The sequence below is a fragment of the Podarcis melisellensis genome (assembly GCF_964234715.1).
Source record: "Podarcis melisellensis genome assembly, chromosome: 13".
NCBI classification, from domain to species: domain Eukaryota; kingdom Metazoa; phylum Chordata; class Lepidosauria; order Squamata; family Lacertidae; genus Podarcis; species Podarcis melisellensis.
Window position 1 is genome coordinate 2,216,824 of NC_138545.1, and position 22,913 is coordinate 2,239,736.

General features: G+C 47.6%; 1 protein-coding gene across 2 annotated transcripts in view; it reads left to right on the forward strand.

Moving 5' to 3' along the window:
* The window catches only part of SRRT (serrate, RNA effector molecule), a 34,949-nt gene that overhangs the window by 1,815 nt on the left and 10,221 nt on the right, over positions 1-22,913 (forward strand). The window contains exons 2-12 of one of the 2 annotated variants that reach the window (XM_081886765.1): positions 1,170-1,315; positions 2,377-2,505; positions 4,685-4,831; positions 8,574-8,762; positions 13,378-13,547; positions 15,567-15,736; positions 15,833-15,934; positions 16,941-17,055; positions 19,483-19,682; positions 20,446-20,507; positions 21,519-21,597. In XM_081886765.1, coding sequence (XP_081742891.1) covers positions 1,197-1,315; positions 2,377-2,505; positions 4,685-4,831; positions 8,574-8,762; positions 13,378-13,547; positions 15,567-15,736; positions 15,833-15,934; positions 16,941-17,055; positions 19,483-19,682; positions 20,446-20,507; positions 21,519-21,597 — 1,482 coding nt within the window. In that variant the 5' untranslated portion in view covers positions 1,170-1,196. Of the gene's footprint in view, positions 1-1,115; positions 1,316-2,376; positions 2,506-4,684; positions 4,832-8,573; positions 8,763-13,377; positions 13,548-15,566; positions 15,737-15,832; positions 15,935-16,940; positions 17,056-19,482; positions 19,683-20,445; positions 20,508-21,518; positions 21,598-22,913 lie in introns of those variants that run through there. The other variant, XM_081886766.1, reaches the window with a different exon arrangement.

The following is a 22,913-nucleotide window of genomic DNA, read 5'->3' on the forward strand; positions in this document are numbered from 1 at the left end:
GTGGGGTTGTAGTCCCGCATCTGGGGACCCTAGGCTTGTTTTCCTTTTAATGACTGCTGCTATTAAGAGGCCATCACACAGTAATAGGAAATCCACTTTGCAAGCAGAACTTTGCATGCTCTCTCCCCAGTGGCATCTCCCGGTAGGGCTGGGAGTCACTCTGTCTTAAACCCTGGAGAGCAGCAGCCAGGCACCTCCAAACTCGTCTGTTTGGGGACTACAATTCCCATCACCCCTGACCTCTGGTCCTGTTAGCTAGGGATGATGGGAGTTGTAGTCCCTAAACAGCTGGAGGGCCGAGTTTGGGATGCCTGTAGTAGGCAATACTGAGCTAGATAGACCAGAGGCCTGACTCAGTCTAAGGCACTGGTTCCCAATTGGTGTTCTTTGGACTCCAGGGGGTCTATGGCACTATTCGCATAACAAAAATTGCCATAGATGTATCAACAATTTCAAAAGTAGGGAATCTATGGCTTTGCTTTTGAAAAACAGGGTCTGCAATCAGTACTTAACTACCGTATTTTTTGCTCTATAAGACGCACCAGACCACAAGACGCACCTAGTTTTTGGAGGAGAAAAACAAGAAAAAAAATATTCTGAATCTCAGAAGCCAGAACAGCAAGAGGGATCGCTGCGCAGTGAAAGCAGCAATCCCTCTTGCTGTTCTGGCTTCTGGGATAGCTGCGCAGCCTGCATTCGCTCCATAAGACGCACACACATTCCCCCTTTTTAGAAGGGAAAAAGTGAGTCTTATAGAGCAAAAAATACGGTAATTGGCAACCACTGATCTAAGGCATCTTTCAATGTTTCTAGAGTTTTCTAAATGTATTTCCTTTTAACCTCACTGACTATAATGCCACACAACCATATGTAAATGACTACCCGTCTTTGAAAATGTGGCATCACTGGATCAAATTCCTCAATTTTGTCGAGTTAATTAAACAGCTTTAATTGGATTGTGAATAAATGTGCAATTAATTGTTATTGTTTTGAATTTTATTGCCATTCTGAATAGTGCTTTTTAAAGGGGTTGGGTTCCGGAAATGTTTGGGAGCAGGTGTGAGCACGCTTATCTTTCTTTTCCTTGTGCTTTGCCCAGGGGTCTTTTCGCTCTAAAGACAGCTTTGCTGGTGCTGGACCCCCTCAGAATAACTGCCTCTTGTCTGCAGCACCAGGGATAGTCACATCCTGCAACTATGGGTGACAGTGATGATGAGTATGACCGCAGGCGCAGGGACAAATTCCGACGTGAAAGGAGTGACTACGACCGTTCTCGAGAACGTGATGACAGGCGGCGAGACGACTGGAGTGACAGGTGAACCCCAAGTGACCTGGGGAATGGAAGCAATGGTGGATGTGCTTAGAGATGCCTTTCTTTTCTGTGGCTGCAGGAAAGCCCATTCATTCTTAGGAGGGTCTATAAGATAGGAAGGAATTCTATACTTATTGTTTTGTTTATTTCATTAAAACGATACACCGCTTGTTTAAAAAACCCCCCCAAAAAACCACATCAAAGTGGTTTACAAAAAACCCCAATAAAGCTATGAATAAGAATTAAAATAACTAGGGACACAGGTGGCGCTGTGGGTTAAACCACAGAGCCCAGGACTTGCCGATCAGAAGGCCGGCGGTTCGAATCCCCGTGACGGGGTGAGCTCCCGTTGCTCAGTCCCTGCTCCTGCCAACCTTGCAGTTCGAAAGCACACCAGTGCAAGTAGATATAGGTACCGCTCCAGTGGGAAGGTAAACGGAGTTTCTGTGCACTGCTCTGGTTCACCAGAAGTGGCTTAGTCATGCTGGCCACATGACCCGGAAGCTGTACGCCGGCTCCCTCGGCCACAAAGCGAGATGAGCGCCGCAACTCCAGAGTCGGTCACGACTAGACCTAATGGTCAGGGGTCCCTTTACCTTTAAATACAGATTAAAACTTGCACCAGCTTTCTAAACATCTGCTTGTCTAAACCAAAATATTTTTAGCAGGCACCAAAAAGAGTACAGTGAATCTGTCTTCCTGATGTCAATAGGCAGGGAGTTCCATAAGTGCTGCTGCACTAAAAGATTGAGTTCGTACAAATGTGGAGCAAGTATTTTGTGTAACAGCAGCAGTTCTGCCCATCTGGGTAGGCTTGCCTGAACAAAAATGTTTTAAGCATATTAGAATCCTTAACCCATGATGGTTGATTGCTGATTGCCCTGTTTTTGAGGGGGCAGGGTGGAATCCAGGTTGAGCGGGTCCTGAAATATTTCTCAGGCACTTCAGCTCATGGCACAGAGGGCTGGTGGAAAACCCAGTTGGGCTGATTTCTGCCCTGCCAGCCGTAGAGAGGGGTCAGTTCTTCCTGTCCTCCTTACCAGCTCTGTGCTGTTTGCATCCAGGGACTGGGACAGGGGCCGAGAGCGCCGCAGCAGAGGCGAATACCGCGATTATGACCGGAACCGGCGGGAACGCTTCTCCCCACCTCGCCACGAACTGAGCCCTCCGCAAAAACGGATGCGACGAGACTGGTAGGTGGTCATTCAATCTCCTCTGGGTTGCTTCTTCCATTCTTGTTCTGCGTTACGTGGCTCTTCAGTTCCCGGTTCCCAAGAGGAACTGCTTAGCAGATACAGCATATTGGATCAGGTCTGGGGAATCCGTGACCCTCCAGAACATAAGAGCCCCTCTGGATCAGATCAGTGAGTGTCCCATCTAATCCAGCCTCCAGTTATCACAGTGGTCAGCCACATGCCCCATTGGGAAATACAGAAGCACAAGAGCGTAGTGTTCCCAAAGCAAGGAAGGATTGGACCCTGATGAATAAAATACCCACGAGGCTTGACCAGCAAGACTCTGGGAGTTGTGCATATAATAATAATTCCTCTCCACCCCTCGGCCCAGGTCGTTTTATTCACAAAAGAACCTTTTACACAGTGTTCGTAAGAACCAATCAGATATCCTCTGAGCATTTCAAAAACCCCTTGTGGGACAAAGTCAGATCAGAAGAAATTCTTCTAACTACAAAGAAAGTATTTCCTACTTGAGCATGCATACATAGTTCAGAGTAAATAAAAGAGGAATAAAAGGAGGAATGCATTCAGGAAACCCCGGAGGTCATAAACAGGAGAGGCAGGATGGCAGTATTTGCCATCTCTTTGTGAATTCTCTTCCTGGCCCTTAAGATCTATCTAAAGATTAAACTACATCAAAGTAACCTACTAACTTTATGGCCTAGGATGCTTGGTGCGGCAACTGGTCTGTGTCCTAGAATGCTTCTATTGTCAGACAGAGAGAAGTGGGCACTAGAGAAAAATGGCATAGATGCAGAGGCTTGTGGGATTTGAGAAGAAATTATTGTCAATGAATCGAACCCAGTCAACACAATGCTTTCATTGCGGACACAACGGCTTGATGCATATTTTATAATTCCTCGTAGTAATCCCATCTGATCACTACACAAGAGCAGCTCTTTCCAGCAACTGGGATGGCTGTTCTCAAGGACCTTGAGTCCTTGTCAGGGGAAAAGGCAGGGTATCAATAAATACATAACAATAATTCAAAAGCATTGCTGCCTCCAACTACGGAGGCAGAACGTAGCAGTCATGGCTAGTAGCCACCTTAGTTGGTGACTGCGGGAGGGAGTTCCACTGCATTTCTTTTATCAGTGCTGGCTCTCCCAGTGTTCAGCTTCATTGAATGGCCACGAGTTCTAGTGATACGAGAGAAGGAGCCAAAACCTTTTCTTTATCCAGGATAACCTGGGCGGAGGGGGAAGAATGCTGGAGGGGGAAACGTTTGAGAAGCTGGTATCACTAGATCCAGTTTGTCCATTTTGTTAAATTAATCAAGCTAAATGGTTTGAATTACCGTAATTTTTCACTCTATAGGACGCACCGGACCATAGGAGGAGGAGAACAAGGGAAAAAAATTCTCCCCCTCTCTGCTCAGCGCCCCTTCAGCGAACCAACAGGAGAAACGGAGCAACTTCCATTTCTCCTGCCGCTTCGCTGAAGGGGCGCTGCGCAGAGAGGGAAAGCTGTGCAGCGCCTCTCCAGCGAAGCGAAGCCTGGAGAGCAAGAGGGATCAGTGTTCACCGACCCCTCTCGCTCTCCAGGCTTCAGGCGGCTATCCGCAAGCCTTCGGAGCGCAGCGGGAACTCCTGCTGCGCTCCGAAGGCTTGCGGATAGCTGCCTGAAGCCCGCGGAGCGCAGTGGGAGTTCCTGCTGCGCGCCGGGGGCTTCAGGTGGCTTCAGCGAAAGCAACGCAAAGCCTCTGGAGCGTGGAGGGAGCGCTCCCTCTGCGCTTCGGAGGCTTCACATTCCTATCGCTGAAGCCAAGGAGCCTGCATTCGCTCCATAAGACGCACACACATTTCCCCTTCATTTTTGGAGGGGGAAAAGTGTGTCTTATAGAGCGAAAAATACGGTAGATTTGCAGTTAATGGGCACTGTTCTGAATTTCACTGGGCCGTTATTGTGGGTTGTGCTGACTGGTATTCTGAATATTGCATTTTGTAGGGTAAGGCAGGACGCACTGGGGATGAGGTTATGGCACCAAGGGTGTGGACCAGCCAGAAACAGTTTGGGAAGAACTGGTTTTAACACCTATCCCCTTGCTCCAAAATAAATCGGGATCAATTAACACTTTGGTTCTCCCCCAGTCCTCTTGGTGGTTTTAACTTTACCCCTCCCAAAAAAACTTCTCCAGGGATGAGCACACATCGGACCCCTACCACAGCGGCTACGAGATGCCTTACAGTGGCGTCACCACCGGCCCTACCTACGGACCTCCACAACCTTGGGCTCACCCAGAGATGCATGTGACACAGCATCACATCTTGCCTATCCAAGCCAGGTAAGCTGCTCCGAGCACATCCTGCCTATTCAAGCCAGGTGGCCTTTGCCACTCAGGTGAGGGCTCTCTGCCTGAAGACTGTGAGATACGTTGGTCAAATCATCTGCCTAAGAACAGGTGCATACAAATACTGAAACGCCTCCCTGTTGCTTTCCGTGTGACGAAGTAGAATAATAATAATTATTATTATTTTATTTATTGTTTGTACCCCGCCTATCTGGCTGGGTTTCCCCAGCCACTCTGGGCGGCTTCCAACAAAGATGAAAAATACATTAAAATGTCACACATTAAAAACTTCCCTGAACAGGGCTGCCTTCAGATGTCTTCTAAATGTCAGGTAGTTGTTTATCTCTTTGACATCTGGTGGGAGGGCGTTCCACAGGGCAGATGCCACCACCGAGAAGGCCCTGTATCTGGTTCCCTGTAATTTGGTTTCTTGCAATGAGGGATGATGGGGGTGAAGACGCTCCTTCATGTATACTGGGCCGAGGCCGTTTAGGGCTTTAAAGGTTGGCACCAACACTTTAAATTGTGCTCTGAAATGGAAATAGGTTTGTAGAGGCGAAAGAGACCCCTGAGGTGTAGGAATTACAGCTAAATAGGCTCGTCCCACTTGTCCTGCAGCTCAAACCCGGGCATGAAAAATCAGATCATAAGGCAGCATTTGATCACCTGTGGATGGGCCCTGGAGAAGGCAGACTTGGCCCCCGCCATCCATGCTTCAGTTACTTCCAGGGGCGGCCCAGCCATGCACACAATGTGGGGCTCACTTTGGAGATAGTCTGAGAGCTTTCAGTTTCTTCAAATGTAGCAGCAAGGCCATTGCTTAGTGCTCCTAGGCTGGGGAACATAACTAAGCTTTCATCAGCTCCATTGACTTCCAGTTTCCACCTGGGCTCCTTTAAAGCCCTAAGTGGCTTAGGGCCAAGTTGTCACGTGGTCTTATAATTCATGTTGCGCCGCTCTGGGTACTTAACAGTAGAAAGTACCCAGGCTTCTTAAGTAATTACAGTTAATTCAATAATTACAGTTAATTAAGCCTTGCACAGGCTTCTTAAGTAATTACAGTTACCTTGGATTTAGCAGGGTTTGGATTGGTTACGTCATGTTTACATTGGGCTTGCCGTTAATCCTGTTGGTAAAATAAAAACAATGCTAGCTATTTGTTTAGCTATTGCCCGGAGGTCCCAGGGAGGGTTACACCTTTAAAACAAAACATTAGGAACAGTTCAAAACAACAATCAAAGCACTGTTTAATGTCTGGACAAAATACAAAGACTTATTGGAAAATAAAACTCCAAGGTGGCTCTCACCATTGGAAGCCAAGGCCCGGAAAAGACTCAATATGGAGGCCAAATGGCCGAAGTATTGGGAAATATTAGAAAAAGATGGGGATAATTGGAAATTGCAGAGTCAGGAGAAAATGAAAGACAAAGTGCGAGATTGGTTACACTATGCTCAGATTAGAGAAGTTTTTAAACATGATAAAAAGTTAGGATTCCAGGTGGAAAAATCGAAGCTAGAAACGGAATTATTAGAACCTAAGACTAAGGTACTTTCAAAAATGTATAACTTGCTGTTAAAATGGAATACACAAGATGAAACGGTTAAATCGGCTATGATAAAGTGGGCACAGGATATTGGATATAACATCATGTTTGAGGACTGGGAGTGGTTGTGGACTACTGGGCTGAATTTTACCGCATGTAATGCCTTGAAAGAAAATGTTATGAAAATGATATATAGATGGTATATGACTCCAGTCAAACTTGCAAAAATGTACCACTTGTCTGATAACAAATGTTGGAAATGTAAAGAAAGTGAAGGAACATTCTTCCACCTCTGGTGGACTTGCCCTAGAGTGAAGGCTTTCTGGGAAATTATATATAATGAGCTGAAAAAGGTATTTAAGTATACCTCCCCTAAAAACCAGAGGCCTTCCTGCTGGGCATTGTCGACCAGAAGGTGTTAAAGAAAGATCGAACCTTCTTTATGTATGCAACAACAGCAGCAAGGATACTTGTAGCTAAGCATTGGAAAACCCAAGATCTACCCACATTGGAAGAATGGCAGACGCAACTGATAGACTATATGGAACTGGCGGAGATGACTGGCAGAATCCGAGACCTGGGAGAAGAGACGATAGAAGAAGATTGGAAGAAATTCAAGATTTATCTACAAAAATATTGTAAACTGTATGAATGTTAAGAAGGATGCTAGAGTATAAACAACTTGGCACCATTAAGCTAGAGGAAGTGAATTATGAAGATAAGCTAAATTTAAGAAAAGATTAATATCTGGAAGTTTTAGGTTATATTCAATGTTTTAAGATGTGAGTAAAAAGACATTTAAAATTAGAGATATAACATTGGAAAATTAGATAATAAGAATAGAAACAAGGGGATAAAGTTGCTGGACAAAACTTTACAGACAAGAACGCAGGAGCGGGAGATGTGAGGGAGTCCAAAGAAGTTAAGAAAATTAAGTTAAGAGATGTGATATTTTTTTATCGGTATTGTAATCAAAATAAAACTGTTAATAAATATTTAAAAACAAAACAAAACAAAACAACAATCATGAAAATAAAGTGGGGCTTAAAGATATGCCCCTCAAGTGTCAAAAACCAGGGGAAAGAGGTGCATCTTCAGCGTCCTCCGGAATGCTGTATGATAGAGGTGAAAGGTGAACCTCTGCAGGGTGGGAGTTCTATATCTTGGGGGCCACCACAGAGAAGACCTTCCCCCAATCCACCTCTAGAACTTTGAACTACAGGTGGTACCTTGGTTCTTGAACTTAATCCCTTCCGGGAGTCCGTTCGACTCCCGAAACCATTCGAAAACCAAGGCGCAGCTTCTGATTGGCTGCAGAAGCTTCCTGCACTCAATTGGAAGCCGCGTCGGACGTTCGGCTTCCAAAAAAGTTCACAAAGCGGAACACTTCCGAGTTTTGCGGCGTTCGGGAGCCGATTTGTTCTGGATCCAAGCCGTTCGAGTTCTAAGGTACCACTGTGTCATGTCAGCACCTTGAATCTGGTCCGAAAACAATCTGGCAACCAATGCAGCTGCTTTGAAACAAGGGTTATATGGAATCCCAGCCAGTAATCTGGCCACTGAGTTTTGGAGCCGTTGAAGTTTCCCAGTCTTCAAGGGCGGCCCCACGTAGAGCGCGTTGCAGTAATCCATTCTGGAAGTTAGCAGAGCCAAAGTCAAATCCAGGAGCAGCCCCAAACTGCAAATATTTTTTGGGAAGCCGCCCAGAGTGGCTGGGGGAGCCAGTGTGGTGTAGTGGTTAAGAGTGGTAGTCTCGTAATCTGGGGAACCGGGTTCGATTCCCCGCTCCTCCACCTGCAGCTGCTGGGTGACCTTGGGCCAGTCACACTTCTCTGAAGTCTCTCAGCCCCACTCACCTCACAGAGTGTTTGTTGTGGGGGAGGAAGGGAAAGGAGAATGTGAGCTGCTTTGAGACTCCTTAAAGGGAGTGAAAGGCGGAATATCAAATCCAAATCCACATAATAATTTTATTATTATTATTATTATTATTATTATTATTATTATTCCGAGGGGCTGTGACCCCATCCAGGGCAGGCCACCTCTCCCATCTCCTGCACTTGACAACTCAACTTTGCGCTTGAAAAGGGTCTGCAAAGCTTTTCTGGTTTTGAAAGGGTCTCCTCTTTGCGCTGGAGACGTCGAATTGCGAGAACGCACATCTTTTTATTTCCCTTTTTCTCCTTTCCTCCCAGGCTGGGCAACATCGCAGAGGTGGACCTGGGCATCGCCCCTCCCGTGATGAAGAACTTCAAGGAGTTCCTCCTCTCCTTGGATGATTCCGTCGACGAGACGGAAGCCGTCAAGCGCTACAACGACTACAAGCTGGACTTCCAGCGCCAAAAGATGCAAGACTTCTTCCTGGCCCACAAGGATGAAGAGTGGTACGTCTCTCGTGGGCTGGGCCTTTTTGCCTTGGACTGGGGCGGGGGAGAGGTGGGAAGTGGAGCAAGGAGAGATCTCAGGGATGTGTATCTGTAGTTATGCATGACTGGCAACCTAAATAAGAGGCCTTCAGAGCGGAAGATAATTCAGTAACCAGTTGGTAGATTTGTCAGGTGTTAGAAGGCGGCCGCTGCCTGGCCTTCCGATGGGTGTAGCTTGCTGGAATGCTCAGGGCTTTAAATGACTTGTGTGAGTTAAAAAAATTCAGTGTAGCATGAAGTCTGCAGCTAATTGAAAGAATATTCTGCACATATCCCCATGAAGTCCTTGTGCCTTTTTTCCAGGGGGTATATGAGCCCCATCACACACAGGCAGGCTAGAAGAAGAAGCACGCACACATCCATTCTGGGTGCTGGCCTTGTTCCTGAGGCCCACCCTCTCATAAATAGCCCCCCCTTTCCCCTTGGACTGCCAGATTCGGGTGCTAATTCGCCCTCTCTAGTCTACGTTTCCGGTTTACAGATAGCAGAGCAAGAGAGAGATCTGTTACAAACGCAGCGCAGCAAATGAAATCAACCAGCTGTTCCCAGCATATTCAGCTCCCCCAGCCTGGTGCCTTTCAGATGTTTCGGACCACAGCTCCCATCATCTCTCAGCCGAGCCGGCTGCGTCCGTTGTCTGAAGCATCTGGAGGTTGCCAGGTTGGAGTTGGTTGGTTCAGTTGATCCAGTGGCCTTTGACTTGGCAAATGGAGAAACTGCTGAGAAGGACATGGTGGTCCAGGGGGTCAGAAAGGGATGCTGAGGAATACTGAATGTGTGGAGATAGGGACGAGAGAGGTGGGAAATGAGAGACGTGTAGAAACCCCGCCTCTCCGGAAGTCCTTGTTGTTCTCCTCCCATCTTCATCGCCTACGTACCGTCTTTGCTCCCTTGACATGTTTTCCACCAGTTCTGTTTCACATCAGTAAGCATAAAAACTGCTTCCACCACCGGCTGGGTTCACACATGACTCATTTAGCGTGTGTGTGGCTTGTTAGAAGTCCCAAGCCCAGCATACTAAACCATGGTTTGTTCTCTGGCAGCAGACCGCAACGTGAAGCTGCGGCTTGTTGCTGGCTTGTAAACCATGGTTTGTTTCAATTACGGTCTAACCCCAGGGGTCTAACCCCAATGATCTCGCTTGACCCCTACCCTAGATGCTCTCCAAGCTACAAGGCAAGCGCAGCTGGGGAGCAAAGCAAGCTTTGGAGAGAACAAACCATGGCTTGTTGTCACGTGGTTCGTCGAACAAACCAAGGTTTAGCATTGTGTGTGAACACAGCCATGATTATCTGAATCCAGATGGTAACCAGCTGTTTTGCACCCACTCCCCTCCTCTCACTTGCAAAATGCAGCTTTTCATCATTTAGATGTCTTGTGCTTTTTCCTAATTCCTGTCTTCTTCTCAGCTGACTTGCTTATGTACTAAATACTTTTAGAATTCCAGTTCGGAAACCCCGGTTCCTCTTTTACTTGGGTTTGCCGTTCAATAGCTCCAGCGGCTTGTTCGCCTGCTGTTAAAAGCACACGGACGCTTTTCAGCAGAATCCTTGAAAACTGAGCAAACGCAAAATAAAATTGAGAAAGAAAACTGCCAGCGCTAGTCAGGGGAAGCATCCTTGTATTGATCTTGTTAATTATCTGTTGCATTTATATCCTACTTATTTTATCTGAAGAGCTCAAGGGGGCATGTTTGTGGTCCTCTCGCCTCATTTAATCCCCACTGTAACCCTGCAGGATAGGATAGGCTGAGAGGCAGCGAATGGGAGGATTCGAACCCTGGTCTCTGTCAGGTTCTAGTGCAACACTCTGCTTTGGAGGGCAGGCGCGGGTGGGGCTTGGCCCATCGGATGGGGACGTTTCTGGTTTTTTGGTTTTAGTTTCTACAGAGCACGACCGCAGCTGCTATTATTGAACCATCCGAAATCAGTTTACCAGGGTGGCAGAATGGGTGGAGCAGGCTTCAGGTCAGGCCCACGGAGAACCGGGAGGGCACCAGGTTAGCGAGGGTTGCTCCAGGGCAAGGGAAGGAGGCTGGGGACATATGGTAGCCTCTGGATAGACGTGGCCGAGGTGTTTGTGTGCCTGGGGAGCGGAGGGCCACTTTGCTCCAGCGCTGGATGTGGGAATCTCAGCGAGGGGAGGCGGTTGTGTGTGGTTCCTCTTCCCTAGGCAACTGGGTATCTAACACAGCTGAGTCTCTCTCTGTGTGTGTGTGTGTTCACTTTTGACCATTTTAATTTCCTTTGATAGATTTGAACTTCTTTCATTTTTGTTAATTGGTTGTTGACTGTAATAACTTGGCCTTTTCTCCCCTCCTCCCAAGAACCTCTCACAGGAGACTCCAAAAACCATCCGTCCTCAGCCTGGAGAATCCATAAATAAGCAAAAACAAACCAAAGAGCCTTGAATGTGCTTTTTTTTTTTCAATTTTACCCCCTTCCTCTCTCCGCTGGTGGTGGCGATTTTTTTTTTCTTCCTCCGTAGCGCAGACAGTCAGGGACTTCACTGTGCACAATGCAGTGACTAGCTGAATGTGAGTTGGCAGGATGTAGACAGAGCAGGGCGAAATCGCAGGCACCAGAGCCTCCTCTCTCTTTTGTTTTTGTTTTTACGAAGTCCTGCGGCCCAGCGAGAGAGAGAGAGAGAGATTTTCCAATCTTTTGGGGTTAAGCCCGTGCTGCTTTTTTCTTAAAAAATCCGCCGAAGAAAACTCTCTTCGCTTGGAAGGCTCGGAGTGTGACTCCTCTCAGTGTATGTATGACGTGTTCTGTCTTCTTAAATCAGAGCTGAGAGCAAAAATAAAAATCTAAAAACGCATATCTTGTATTTGCAAAAGGTAAAAAAAAAAAAAAGACGGTAGAAGGCGTGTTTTGGATTTGGTTGTATTAATTTCCACCCTTCCCCTTTTTAACTGCCTTCCCCCATCGAAGCTGCTTTTACATCTCTCCCCCGCCCCCCCATCTCCAAATCCTGAGAGCGTATCGTGTCCCAAATAGGGCGAGGCAGGATTGGGCCAAAGGGGAGAAAACGGCATCCTGTACTCACAGTAGCTGAATGCCCCAAAGAACCTAGGAATCTAGGTAGACAGGCTGTGGAGGCTGCAGTTTCCATAAGAGCGTAAGGAGAGCTTTGCTGGATGAGGCTCAGAGCATCCTGTTCTCAGGTGCCCATTATGAGAAACCAACTCTCCCTCTCTGTTGTTTCCAGCAACTGGGATTTCAAAAGCATCGCTTCCTCCAGCCGTGCAGGCAGAGCGCAGCTGTTGTGGCCAGCGGCCTTCGACAGCTCTCTCCTCCACGAAAATGGAGTAAACGGCTGCCTCACAAGCAGGGACCCCCAGATCTCCCCGCAGAGTTTGACCTCTTTGACAGAAGCGACCCCCATGGAGCTAGCCCACCCCACACTCTGAGCTGGGGGGCAGGCTGAGGCTTTCTTCGAACAGGGCTCTACTCCCTTATTACACATAGTTAGCATCTGCGGACGAAAGAGGGCTTACTGTCCCTGCCTGGGAGGCGAGGCTTGGGGTTTGGGGACAGTTTAGCATGGCAGCTGTGAACTGGCCATGACGGAGGACCAGACCAGGGGAGGCTTGAGGAGAAGCCTGTGGCGGGCCTTGAGAGTGAGGCAGGAGGGGCCTGGAATAGTTGCTGCTGCTGCTGTTATTATTATTATTATTATTACAATTTATGACCTACATTGCACTCCTAAAGTCCCAGGGCTTGCAGGGCGTGACAATGAAAACCCAATCCAAGGTGCTTGTGTTGGCGTTTAAAGCCTTAGAAAGTTACCTGAAAGGTCGCCTCCATCCCTACAGACCCCTTCGGGTGCCAGGATCTGCGGAGAGATCCCTCTTGGCAGTTCCTCTACCCTCAGAGACTCAGGGTAGGGGTGACCCAGGGGGAGAGGACCTTCTCTGTGGTGGCCCCTAAGCTGCGGAACTCCCTTCACTGTTCTTCTCCTGGCGGGTGCTGAAGACATACATTTTTAGGGCCTGCCTTCCCTTTGCAGTGGCTAAGTAGATTTGATAACCACAACCTTTCTCTGGGACCTTAAGGAGGGAAGGCGGGGAATAAACTTGACAACGGCAGCAGCAGCAACAAACTAAACCCAAAGAGAGAAGGGGAAAGGATTCTGAACCGAGCCAAGCTGTCGAGGAGTAAGAGGCCCTTTCTTAGACCAAAGCAGTCTCCCCGAAGCACCCACTCTGCAAAGAATCTCGCTGGCACACCCGCCTTCCCTGTGGCGGGAGACAGCGAGCGAGCGGCGCCCCTTTTTGTGGAGGTGGGCTTTGGCCTGGCCTGCCAGCGACCGAGAAATTCCTCAAACAGCGCTCCCCTCCCCTCTACACTTCCATTTCCGCAGAAACCAAACCAAACATAAAAGGCACCCGGAGTTTCCTCCCTCCTTCCCTCGCTTTGCATGTGTGAATTAGCGACCGAGAGGGTCGTGCTTCCCTTTCCCTTTTGCCTGGCTAACGCATTTCTTCCCCTCCCCTCCGCCCCTCCTTTTCTGTGCCTTTCTCCTGCCCCTCCCCGCCCCCCACCCTTCTGCTAATTTGGGTTCCGTTCAGGTTCCGGTCCAAATACCACCCAGACGAAGCCGGCAGGAGGAAACAGGAATCTCACAACGCCCTGCAGAACCGCCTGAATGTCTTCCTCTACCTCATGGACAATGGCTGGTTCGAGAACTTGCAGCTGGAGATTGACAAGGCCAACGCCATCATCAAAGTCTTGGATGCCGGTACGGTTGCTGTTCTTGTTGTCGTCGTTGTCCTCCTTGCATAGATCTATTTGTAACGAAAAGCAACAGAAGCCAGAACGATGCGGAAGTGCAGTGAAGCCACACATATATGGAAAGATTTCCGTGCCAAAATCACACGTAATAAGTTAATATCTCAAAGTTCTGAGTAGCACAGACCATCTTTCTCAGGAAGATCGTGAAAAGACTCTGCTTCTCACCATATACAGTGGTACCTCGGGTTAAGCACCGTATTTTTCGCTCTATAAGACGCGCCAGACCACAAGACGCACCTAGTTTTTGGAGGAGGAAAACAAGAAAAAAAATATTCTGAATCTCAGAAGCCAGAACAGGAAGAGGGATCACTGCGCAGTGAAAGCAGCAATCCCTCTTGCTGTTCTGGCTTCTGGGATAGCTGCGCAGCCTGCATTCGCCCCATAAGACGCACACACATCTCCCCTTACTTTTTAGGAGGGAAAAAGTGAGTCTTATAGAGCAAAAAATACAGTACTTAATTTGTTCCGGAGGTCCGTTCTTAACCTGAAGCACCACTTTAGCTAATGGGGCTTCCCGCTGCCGCCGCGCCGCCAGAGCACGATTTCTGTTCTCATTCTGAAGCAAAGTTCTTAACTCAAGGTACTATTTCTGGGGTAGCGGAGTCTGTAACCTGAAGCGTATGTAACCTGAAGCGTATGTAACCCGAGGTACCACTGTATGCAGCCTTAGCCAGATATACAACGTCCCAGATTGCAGTTATCCATTCTCATGACTGGTGTTCTCATCCCCCCCGTCCAGTTTTGACAAATAATTCTGGCAGTAGTTAAGAGACGTTGCATTAATTCCCTGTCCTCTGTTAGTGCTTATTTCCTTAACATAACCAGATAGCAAAATTAGAGGATCCATGAGTACAGCAAAGCCAGTTATTACTTCAACAATAGGGTTCAGTTTACCTGATTTTGCCTTAACATTTCTAGCGGAGGAGTTTTTGCTTTGGGTGCCCAGAAGGCCATTGCATCTGTCCTCATCGCAAGCCAAAGCCTGCTTCACCTCCAGGCTTGATTATTGTAACTTGCTCTACGTGGGGCTGCCCTTGAAGCTGACCCAGAAACTCCAGTAGGTGCAGAATGCAGCAGCGAGGCTCCTCACGGGGTCCTTGCCGCAGGATCACATTCATCCAGTGCTTTACCAACTGCACTGGCTCCCAGTGGAGTACAGGGTCAGGTTTAAGGTGCTGGTTTTAACCTTTAAAGCCCTATGCAGCCTAGGACCCAGGTACCTACGGGACCGCCTCTCCTGGTACGCCCCACAGAGGACATTACGGTCTTCAAACAAAAACATCCTGGAGATCCCGGGCCACGGGGAGGTTAGGCTGGCCTCAACCAGAGCCAGGGCTTTTTCGGCCGTGGCCCCGATCTGGTGGAACGCTCTGTCACAAGAGACTAGGGCCCTGTGGGACTTGACATCTTTCCGCAGGGCCTGCAAGACAGAGCTGTTCCGCCTGGCCTTATGTTTCCCTCCCCTTTTATGGTTTTGATTTATCAGCTACTTTAAAATGAGGCTGCATTTTAAATTACATTTTAACCTGTATTTTAAATTGGTTTTTTTAATTCCCCCTCTCTTTCCCCCCTATTACGTTTTTACTGTGATTTTTTTATTGGTGTTAGCTACCCTGAGCCCAGCTCTGGCTGGGGAGGGCAGGGTATAAATAAAATTTTTTATTATTATTATTATTATTATTATTGTTGTTGTTGTTGTTGTTGTTGTTGTTATTATTATTTTACTCAAGACACCCTATTTCCAGACACATAGGAGTTGACATATTTTTAATCTTCTAGGCTGCCGGTTTTAATTATCTTTATAAACAGTTGTGAAGAAAGGTGGTGGCGTTTGAGGCAGCCTGGGGTCCATGTAGATATTTTGCTGAGTTCCAAACCCGCTGAACCCCCCCCCCCCAGAATTGCCACCACATGCTATTGTTAAGAGTCAGGGCCTTGACGGTGGTGGCTCCCTCTCCCCCTGCAGCTGTCATTAAGATGGAAGGCGGGACTGAGCACGACCTGAAGATCCTGGACCAGGAGGAAGAGGAGGAGCGTCAGGAGAAGGCAGAGCCGGGGAAGAAGGAGGAGAACCGGCTGCAGGAGCTGGACCGCAAAGCCTCGGAGAAGGACGACAAGAAGGAGGAGGCCAAGAAGGTAGGTCCTGGGGAGGCGGGTGCGATCCTGGCTGGGCCTTCCTTGCTGCTGCCAGCTGGGCAGGGGTGTCTGACGGGCCTCCCTGCTCTGTCCTAGGCTGGCGACGAGGAAGCTGTCGAGGAGAAGGCGAAGAAGGGCTCGGAAGAGGAGGAGAAGAGGGCTGAGAAGAAAGAGGAGACTGACAAGGAAGCTAAAAAGGTGCAGGGCCCTCCATGCTTCCCTTCTTTGAATCAGGGCGGGCGGGAAGTGGATGAGCTTCCAGAGTAGGGTGTGTGTGGAGGCAGGTCTGTGCCGTGCTGGAGGTTAGATAGGTGGGAGGGACGCGGGTAGCTCTGTGGTCCAAAAGATATAATAATGATAATTTATTATTTATACCCCGCCCATCTGGATGGGTCCCCCCAGCCACTCTGGGCGGCTTCCAACAAAAATACACTAAATTCCACTAAAATACAATAACCTATTAAACATTAAAAGCTGCCCTAAACAGGGCTGCCTTTAGATGTCATCTAAAAGTTTGGTAGTTATTTTTCTCTTTGACAACTGGTGGGAGGGCGTTCCACAAGTCGGGTGCCACCACCGAGAAGGCCCTCTGCCTAGAAAGCCCTCAGAGCTGGACCTCAGTGTCCGAACGATGGAGGTGGAGACGCTCCTTCAGGTATACTGGACTGAGCTTGCCGATCAGAAGGTCGGCGGTTCGAATCCCCACAACAGGGTGAGCTCCCGTTCCTCAGTCCCAGCTCCTGCCAACCTAGCAGTTCGAAAGCACACCAGTGCAAGTAGATAAATAGGTACCACTGTGGTGGGAAGGAAAACAGCATTTCCGTTGCGCCAGAAGTGGTTTAGTCCTGCTGGCCACATGACCCAGAAAGCTCTCTGTGGACAAACGCCAGCTCCCTCGGCCTGAAAGCGAGATGAGCGCCGCAACCCCAGGGTCGCCTTTGGACTTGAACCATCCAGGGATACTTTACACTTTTATATATATATAGATAGGTGGGGAACACACCTCCCTGCCTCTTTAAAGAAAGGCCGAGCATTATTCCAGGAATAAATTCTCTCTTAAGACATTTTTATCCGTGTTGCGTTAGTTTGTGGCAAGCCGCCCCTGAGGGAGGGAGGCGGGATTTAAAGATAACGATGATAATATGCACCCGAAACGAGATTTTGGGGGTAGGAATGACTGCTCCCTTTCTCCCGCCCCACCCAGATCGGACACAAACACAAACGGAAGCGCAGCGGGGACGACAGCTACGACGAAGGCAGCGTTTCTGAATCTGACACAGAATCAGAAGGCGGGCGCCCCGAAGAGGAGGACAAGGAAGGTGGGTGGAGAGATCCAGTAGAAAAACAACAACAAATGGATGTACTGTATTTTTCTGTGTATAAGATGCCCCTGTGTATAAGACGCCCCCTATTTGGGGGGGGGCTCCAATTTAAAAAAATGGAGGGAGGATTGCCCAGAGTTGTTGAGTTTTGGGGGGGCAGAGTTATTGAGCTTTTTTTTCAAATAATATTTATTATTTTCAGTAGATAAACATAGTAAAGAAATAAAAGATTAACAATAATAAAAACAAACAGAAAAGAAGAAAAAAGAGAAAAAAAGAAAAAAGATACATAAAACATCTTACCACTTAATTAAAATTAAGTACCATCCATCTTCATAAACATAGTATTTGACTTCCTCGAATCTCTTCCATCCGAATTTCTTTGTAATTATATGTAGCAGTTTCCAATATCAGTGTTTCAAAAGACCATATCACAGTCCTATTCATGTTACATAGCTTTCCTTATCGTACATTTTCTTATTTATAAATTTAATTCCATTTTAATCCTAGGCCTAATTGTTTCTTTCAAGTGGTTATATATCTTTAATATTACAATATTTATTCAAATAGTCTTTAAATTTCTTCCGGTCTTCTTGATGTTCCTATTCTTTCTGGTCGCGGATTCTCCCGGTTTTTTTGGGGGGGCCTCCAAATTAAGAAAATGGAGGGAGGATTGCCCAGAGTTGTTGAGCTTTTTTGGAGGGGTTGCCGAAAATCGCTCACCAGCCTGACATACGCTGCCACTCGCACGCGATGCAAAATCCACCTATCGCCCGCCAAATTGCCGCAGTGACAGCCAATCAGCACCAGCCCTTTCTACAGCCACCAATAACACGCCCAATAGCCGCTGACAATCTCCGGCTCCCGGGAGCAACCAATTCCACGTCCCCACTATGCGCTATCCGTGTTGTACATCTGACTGGGTCCGGTACACTCCCACTGCTCCAGAATTCCCAGCCAGTAGCAGAGCGGCAGAATGTGCTTGAATTGTGCATTAAGAGAAGAGTCCGTACGCCGTTTCTTTTTATATTAAACAGCTTTATTTACATCGGACAGATAAAACAAACAATCCCGTCAGAGACCGGAGACATGGCGTGCATCTCTGACTCTTCTCCGTGAGAAGTGAAAGTATCACACAAAGAACTCAGATCCCGGATGTAGAAAGCCCCTCCCCAGATGCAGGACACATAGAGGTTAACCCCAGAAATACTCCCCCTTGTCATAATTTTCTAAGAAAAAACACTTGTCTTGTACACACGGAAATGTGTGGTATACATTTAAGATGCATGAGCAGTGAAAGAGAGGATTGGAAAGCCGTATTGCGAAAGGACGTTTGCCCTGGCGCTCGGGTCCAACTTGCTGGCATAACATTATGGCCATCTGGTCGGCCGCTGTGAGAACAGGATGCCAGGCTAGATGGCCTCATCCTGCAGGCACCACTTACCTTCTTAACGTTTGGAGGGCTCCTAATTAGGAAAGAGCGAAGGGTTTTGCCTCTGTGGCTTTGCTGAAGCCAGAGGAATGCCTCTAGCCTGAGCTGTTTCTTTCCTGAGTCCGGATTTTTTTTTTTAAAAAAAGCGTTGCCTCTGGTAAACCAAAGCTCCAGTTCTTTGGACCTAGAGATGCAGGGGGTTGTTTGCTAGCTTATTTGCTTGCTTGCTGAGATGTGTAATTCCAAGAAAAAAGCACACCAAGAACTCAGGCCAATATAGGTTTCAATAGTGGGAGTGGTCCCTACTCACAAGTCAATTCTGACAAGAATTACAAACTCAAGCAGAGATTACAAACTCTAACAGAGATCACAAACTCATAAAGATATGTATAACACAATAATTTGTTAGAAAGAATTTCTCTTTTTCACTCTGTTAAGAGTTTGTAATCTCTGCTTGAGTTTGTAATTCTTGTCAGAATACATACGTATTTTTCGCTCTATAAGGCGCACCAGACCACAAGACGCACCTAGTTTTTGGAGGAGGAAAACAAGAAGAAAAAATTCTGAATCTCAGAAGCCAGAACAGCAAGAGGGATCACTGCGCAGTGAAAGCAACAATCCCTCTTGCTGATCTGGCTTCTGGGATATCTGCGCAGCCTGCATTCGCTCCATAAGACGCACACACATTTCCCCTTACTTTTTAGGAGGGAAAAAGTGAGCCTTATAGAGCAAAAAATACGGTACTTTTGAATGGATTAGTTTTTGTTACTATTGACTATTGACCTGTCAGTAGGGACCACTCCCACTATTGAAACTTGCAATGGCCTGAGTTCCTGGTGTGCTTTTTTCCTGAGATGTGTAATCCGGCAGCTTGCAAGAGACAACTTGCCCTTCCGACGCCTTGGGATTCGCAATTCCCTCGCCGCCGGTTAGCTGGAGGAAATCCGCCCCAGAGGCCTTGCTCAGAGTTCTTTGCCGTCTCTTTTTTGCAGACAAGAAGCCGAAGGAGGAGAAGGCCGGGGCGGCAGCAGGGGCAGCCGGCGCGACGGCGGGGCCAGCGAAGGAAGGCGACGAGGAGCCGCCCAAAGCCAAGGAGAAGGACGGGGAGCCCAAGCCCCGCCCCCTGCACAAGACCTGCTCCCTCTTTGTGCGGAACATCGCCCCCAACATCTCCCAGGCGGAGATCGTGGCGGTAAGTGGAACCCAGCTGGCGTGGCGCTGGCCTCTCTCAATATATTCTGAGAATCCTCCGGAAAAACAATCTCTCAAAGGACCTGCTGATGGCATTTTACCATTGCACTGTGGAGAGCGTACTAACCTATGGTCTGGGTGTGTGGTTTGGGAGCTGCACGGTCAGGGGAAAAACAATGCTATCCAGGGTTGTAAAGACTGCGGAGAGAACAATTGGGTGCCCTCTTCCCACCTTGGATCAAATCTACGCTTCCAGGTGCCGTAAGAAAGCAGCAGAGATAGCGCAGGATAGTGTGCACCCCGGAAATGATCTCTTTCAGCTTCTGCCTTCTGGAAGAAGGTCCAGGGTTATAAAGACTAGGACTAGCCAAAAGCGATTTTGGTTTTAAGCGCAGTGTAAGGTAGTGTCTATGGGATTATATTGTATTTAATTATGGGGTATCAGAGTTTTTAGGGGGGTTCGGGTTGGGATAGCAGGCTTGTTGGTTTTGAATGTCTGATGTAGAATGTCAGACATGTGGTTTATATATTTATATTATATATAATATATATTATATTATATTATATTATATTATATTATATTATATTATATTATATTATATTATATATTGATATATTGATGTACGTGTTTGCTTGGTACATTTATGAACATTTATTATATATAAAAAACACCTTAATTTTTTATTTCGGCCCTAACATACCCTGTACCCACCCCCCAAATTTATAGCTTTTGATTTCCCTCCCTTTTTTCTTCTCTCTCTCAGCTTTGCAAAAGGTACCCTGGCTTCATGAGAGTGGCTCTTTCAGAACCCCAGCCGGAAAGGAGGTAACGTTCGTTTTTCTAACACCCACCCACACCCAAAGATTTCTTGCACGTTGCTCGTGTGTCTGTCTGTGTCATATGAGTAATAGTTCCATAGGATCCCCTTTCTGTAGAACAGCATAAGAAGGCAAGAAGAGCTTGCAGGATCAGGTCAAAGGGCGCCCATCTAGGCCAGCCACCTGCTCTCACAGGATTCGAACACAGGATCAACACTCTCGCCACCTGCGATTTCCATCAACTGGAACCCAGAAGCATTGCTGCATTCCAACTGTGGAGGCAGAGCCATTGTGGCTAAGAGCCATTGACAGCCCTCTCGATAGAATTTGTCCAGTCCTTCAGGCGTGTGGCATCAACTTGGTTTTTTTGCTAGAACCGCTAACTGCAGCCGGGTGTGAAAGGCTCTTAGAGATTAAAAATGTATACAGACCTCCCTGCTGCTCCAAGCTTTCTTCATTCTGGCAATATACTGAAGGCGTTGTGGGGGGAGTCGTTTAAGTTGGTGCCTTCGTTAAATAGTTGGGAGTCAGAAATCCTTCCTGATCTGCTTCACATCCCTGGGAGATCCACTGGTTCTCCTCCTGCTCTCTAGATGGTGGGAGAAGAATTCCCCTATTTTCAGATCTCTGCAGAGCCGAAGGCCTTAACTGAGTGGCTGTGAGCAACTTACTCATCATTTCTGCTCTTTATAAAAGGGTTCTTCTGCTAAGCAATTGCAGATCCGCTTTTAAACAGTGCAGAATGTTCCTTTGTCAGGCCAGAACAAACATGCTAGCAATTTGGCAGCCGAGAAGTCCTTTCTACAGAGAAATGCAAGGCTGTTGGTGCATCTCAGCCTCTATAGTCTACCTTGCACAGAGCCGTTGTGTGGCTGAAACGAGAGAGCCCTTTGTGAACTGGCTCAGAGGAAAGGCAGGGTGTATGCCTGTGTGTGTCAGGCTTGTGTGTGTTTGTGTGCCTGCGAGGGGGAGAGGGCGTTTGAAAAGCCCGGCGGCCGAACACCTTTCTCCTTTTCAGGTTTTTCCGAAGAGGCTGGGTGACCTTTGACCGCAGCGTCAACATCAAGGAGATCTGCTGGAACCTCCAGAACATTCGGGTAAATGGGCGATTCCCAAAGGGGGCAGGGGGCAGGGGGATTCCCTAGGGGACCCCAAGAGGCGAGGGGGCAGTGGGTCGGGCACTGGAGGTGCAAAACGACTGTCAGATTTTAAGAAGCTCGTATCCCTGGAATCGAGTTCATCTGTTTTGTTGATGAACTGAATCATTTTAACTGGATTTTGAATGAATTCTGCTGTGGCATTCCCAAAGCGAAGGATTAGACTCTGATTAATCAAAGACACACAGAGGCTTGACCAGCAAGACTCTGGGAGGGGTGCGTATAATAATCTGTCTGTCCACCCCTCGGCCCAGGTCGTTTTATTCACAAAAGAACTTTTTACACATTGTACGTAAGAACCAATCAGATTTCCTCTGAGCATTTCAAAACCCCACATGGGGACAAAGTTAAACTACAAAAACTAATAATTTAAGCATGCATACTTCTGGGGTAAATAAAACAGAACTAAAAAGGAAGAATTCATTCAGCAACGCTGGAGGTCATAAACAGGAAGGAAGGAAGGGTAGAATTTACCATCTCTTTGTGAACACTCTTCCTGGCCCTTAAGATCTATCTAAAGATTAACAAATCACATCAAAGAAACTGCCTACTATCTTTTATGACCCAGGATGCCTGATGAAGCAACTGGCCTGTGTTTCAGAATGCCTGTCAGGCGTAGAAAATGGCCAGAAATGCAGAGGCTTGTGGGATTTGATCAGAAATTATTGTCAATGAACTGAACCCAGTCAACGCCATGCTTTCATAGCGGACACAGTGGCTTGATGCATATTTTATAATTCCTCGTAGTAATCCCACCTGACCACTACAGACTACAACTCCCATCATCCCTGGGCTCTGGGCTTGCCAGCTAGGGGTGATGGCAGTTGTAGTTTAACAACATCTGGGGACCCACAGGTTGAGAAAGGCTGCCCTAGGGGGACCCTAAGAGGCGAGGGGGCAGTGGGGAGGGCACTGGAGGTGCAAAACGACTGTCAGATTTTGAGAAGCTCGTATCCCTGGAATCGAGTTCATCCGTTGTGTTGATGAACTGAATCGTTTTTAACTGGATTTTGAATGAACTCTGCAGTTAATCTTTCCTGTTTTGAACTGTATCATGTTGTTATCTTCCTGAACAGGCCGTGCAAACCACTTTTCTGAATATTGCTTTTTGTAGGGGGCAGTGGGGGGTGATGAAGCAGAGGCGAGGATGGCCCCCAAAGGTTTGGGAACTGCGAGAGACCAACCCCACCTCATTCTTCTCTTAAATTGTATATCCCAATCTGTAGGGGTTTCCCCCCCTGGGGTAGAGAGGATAA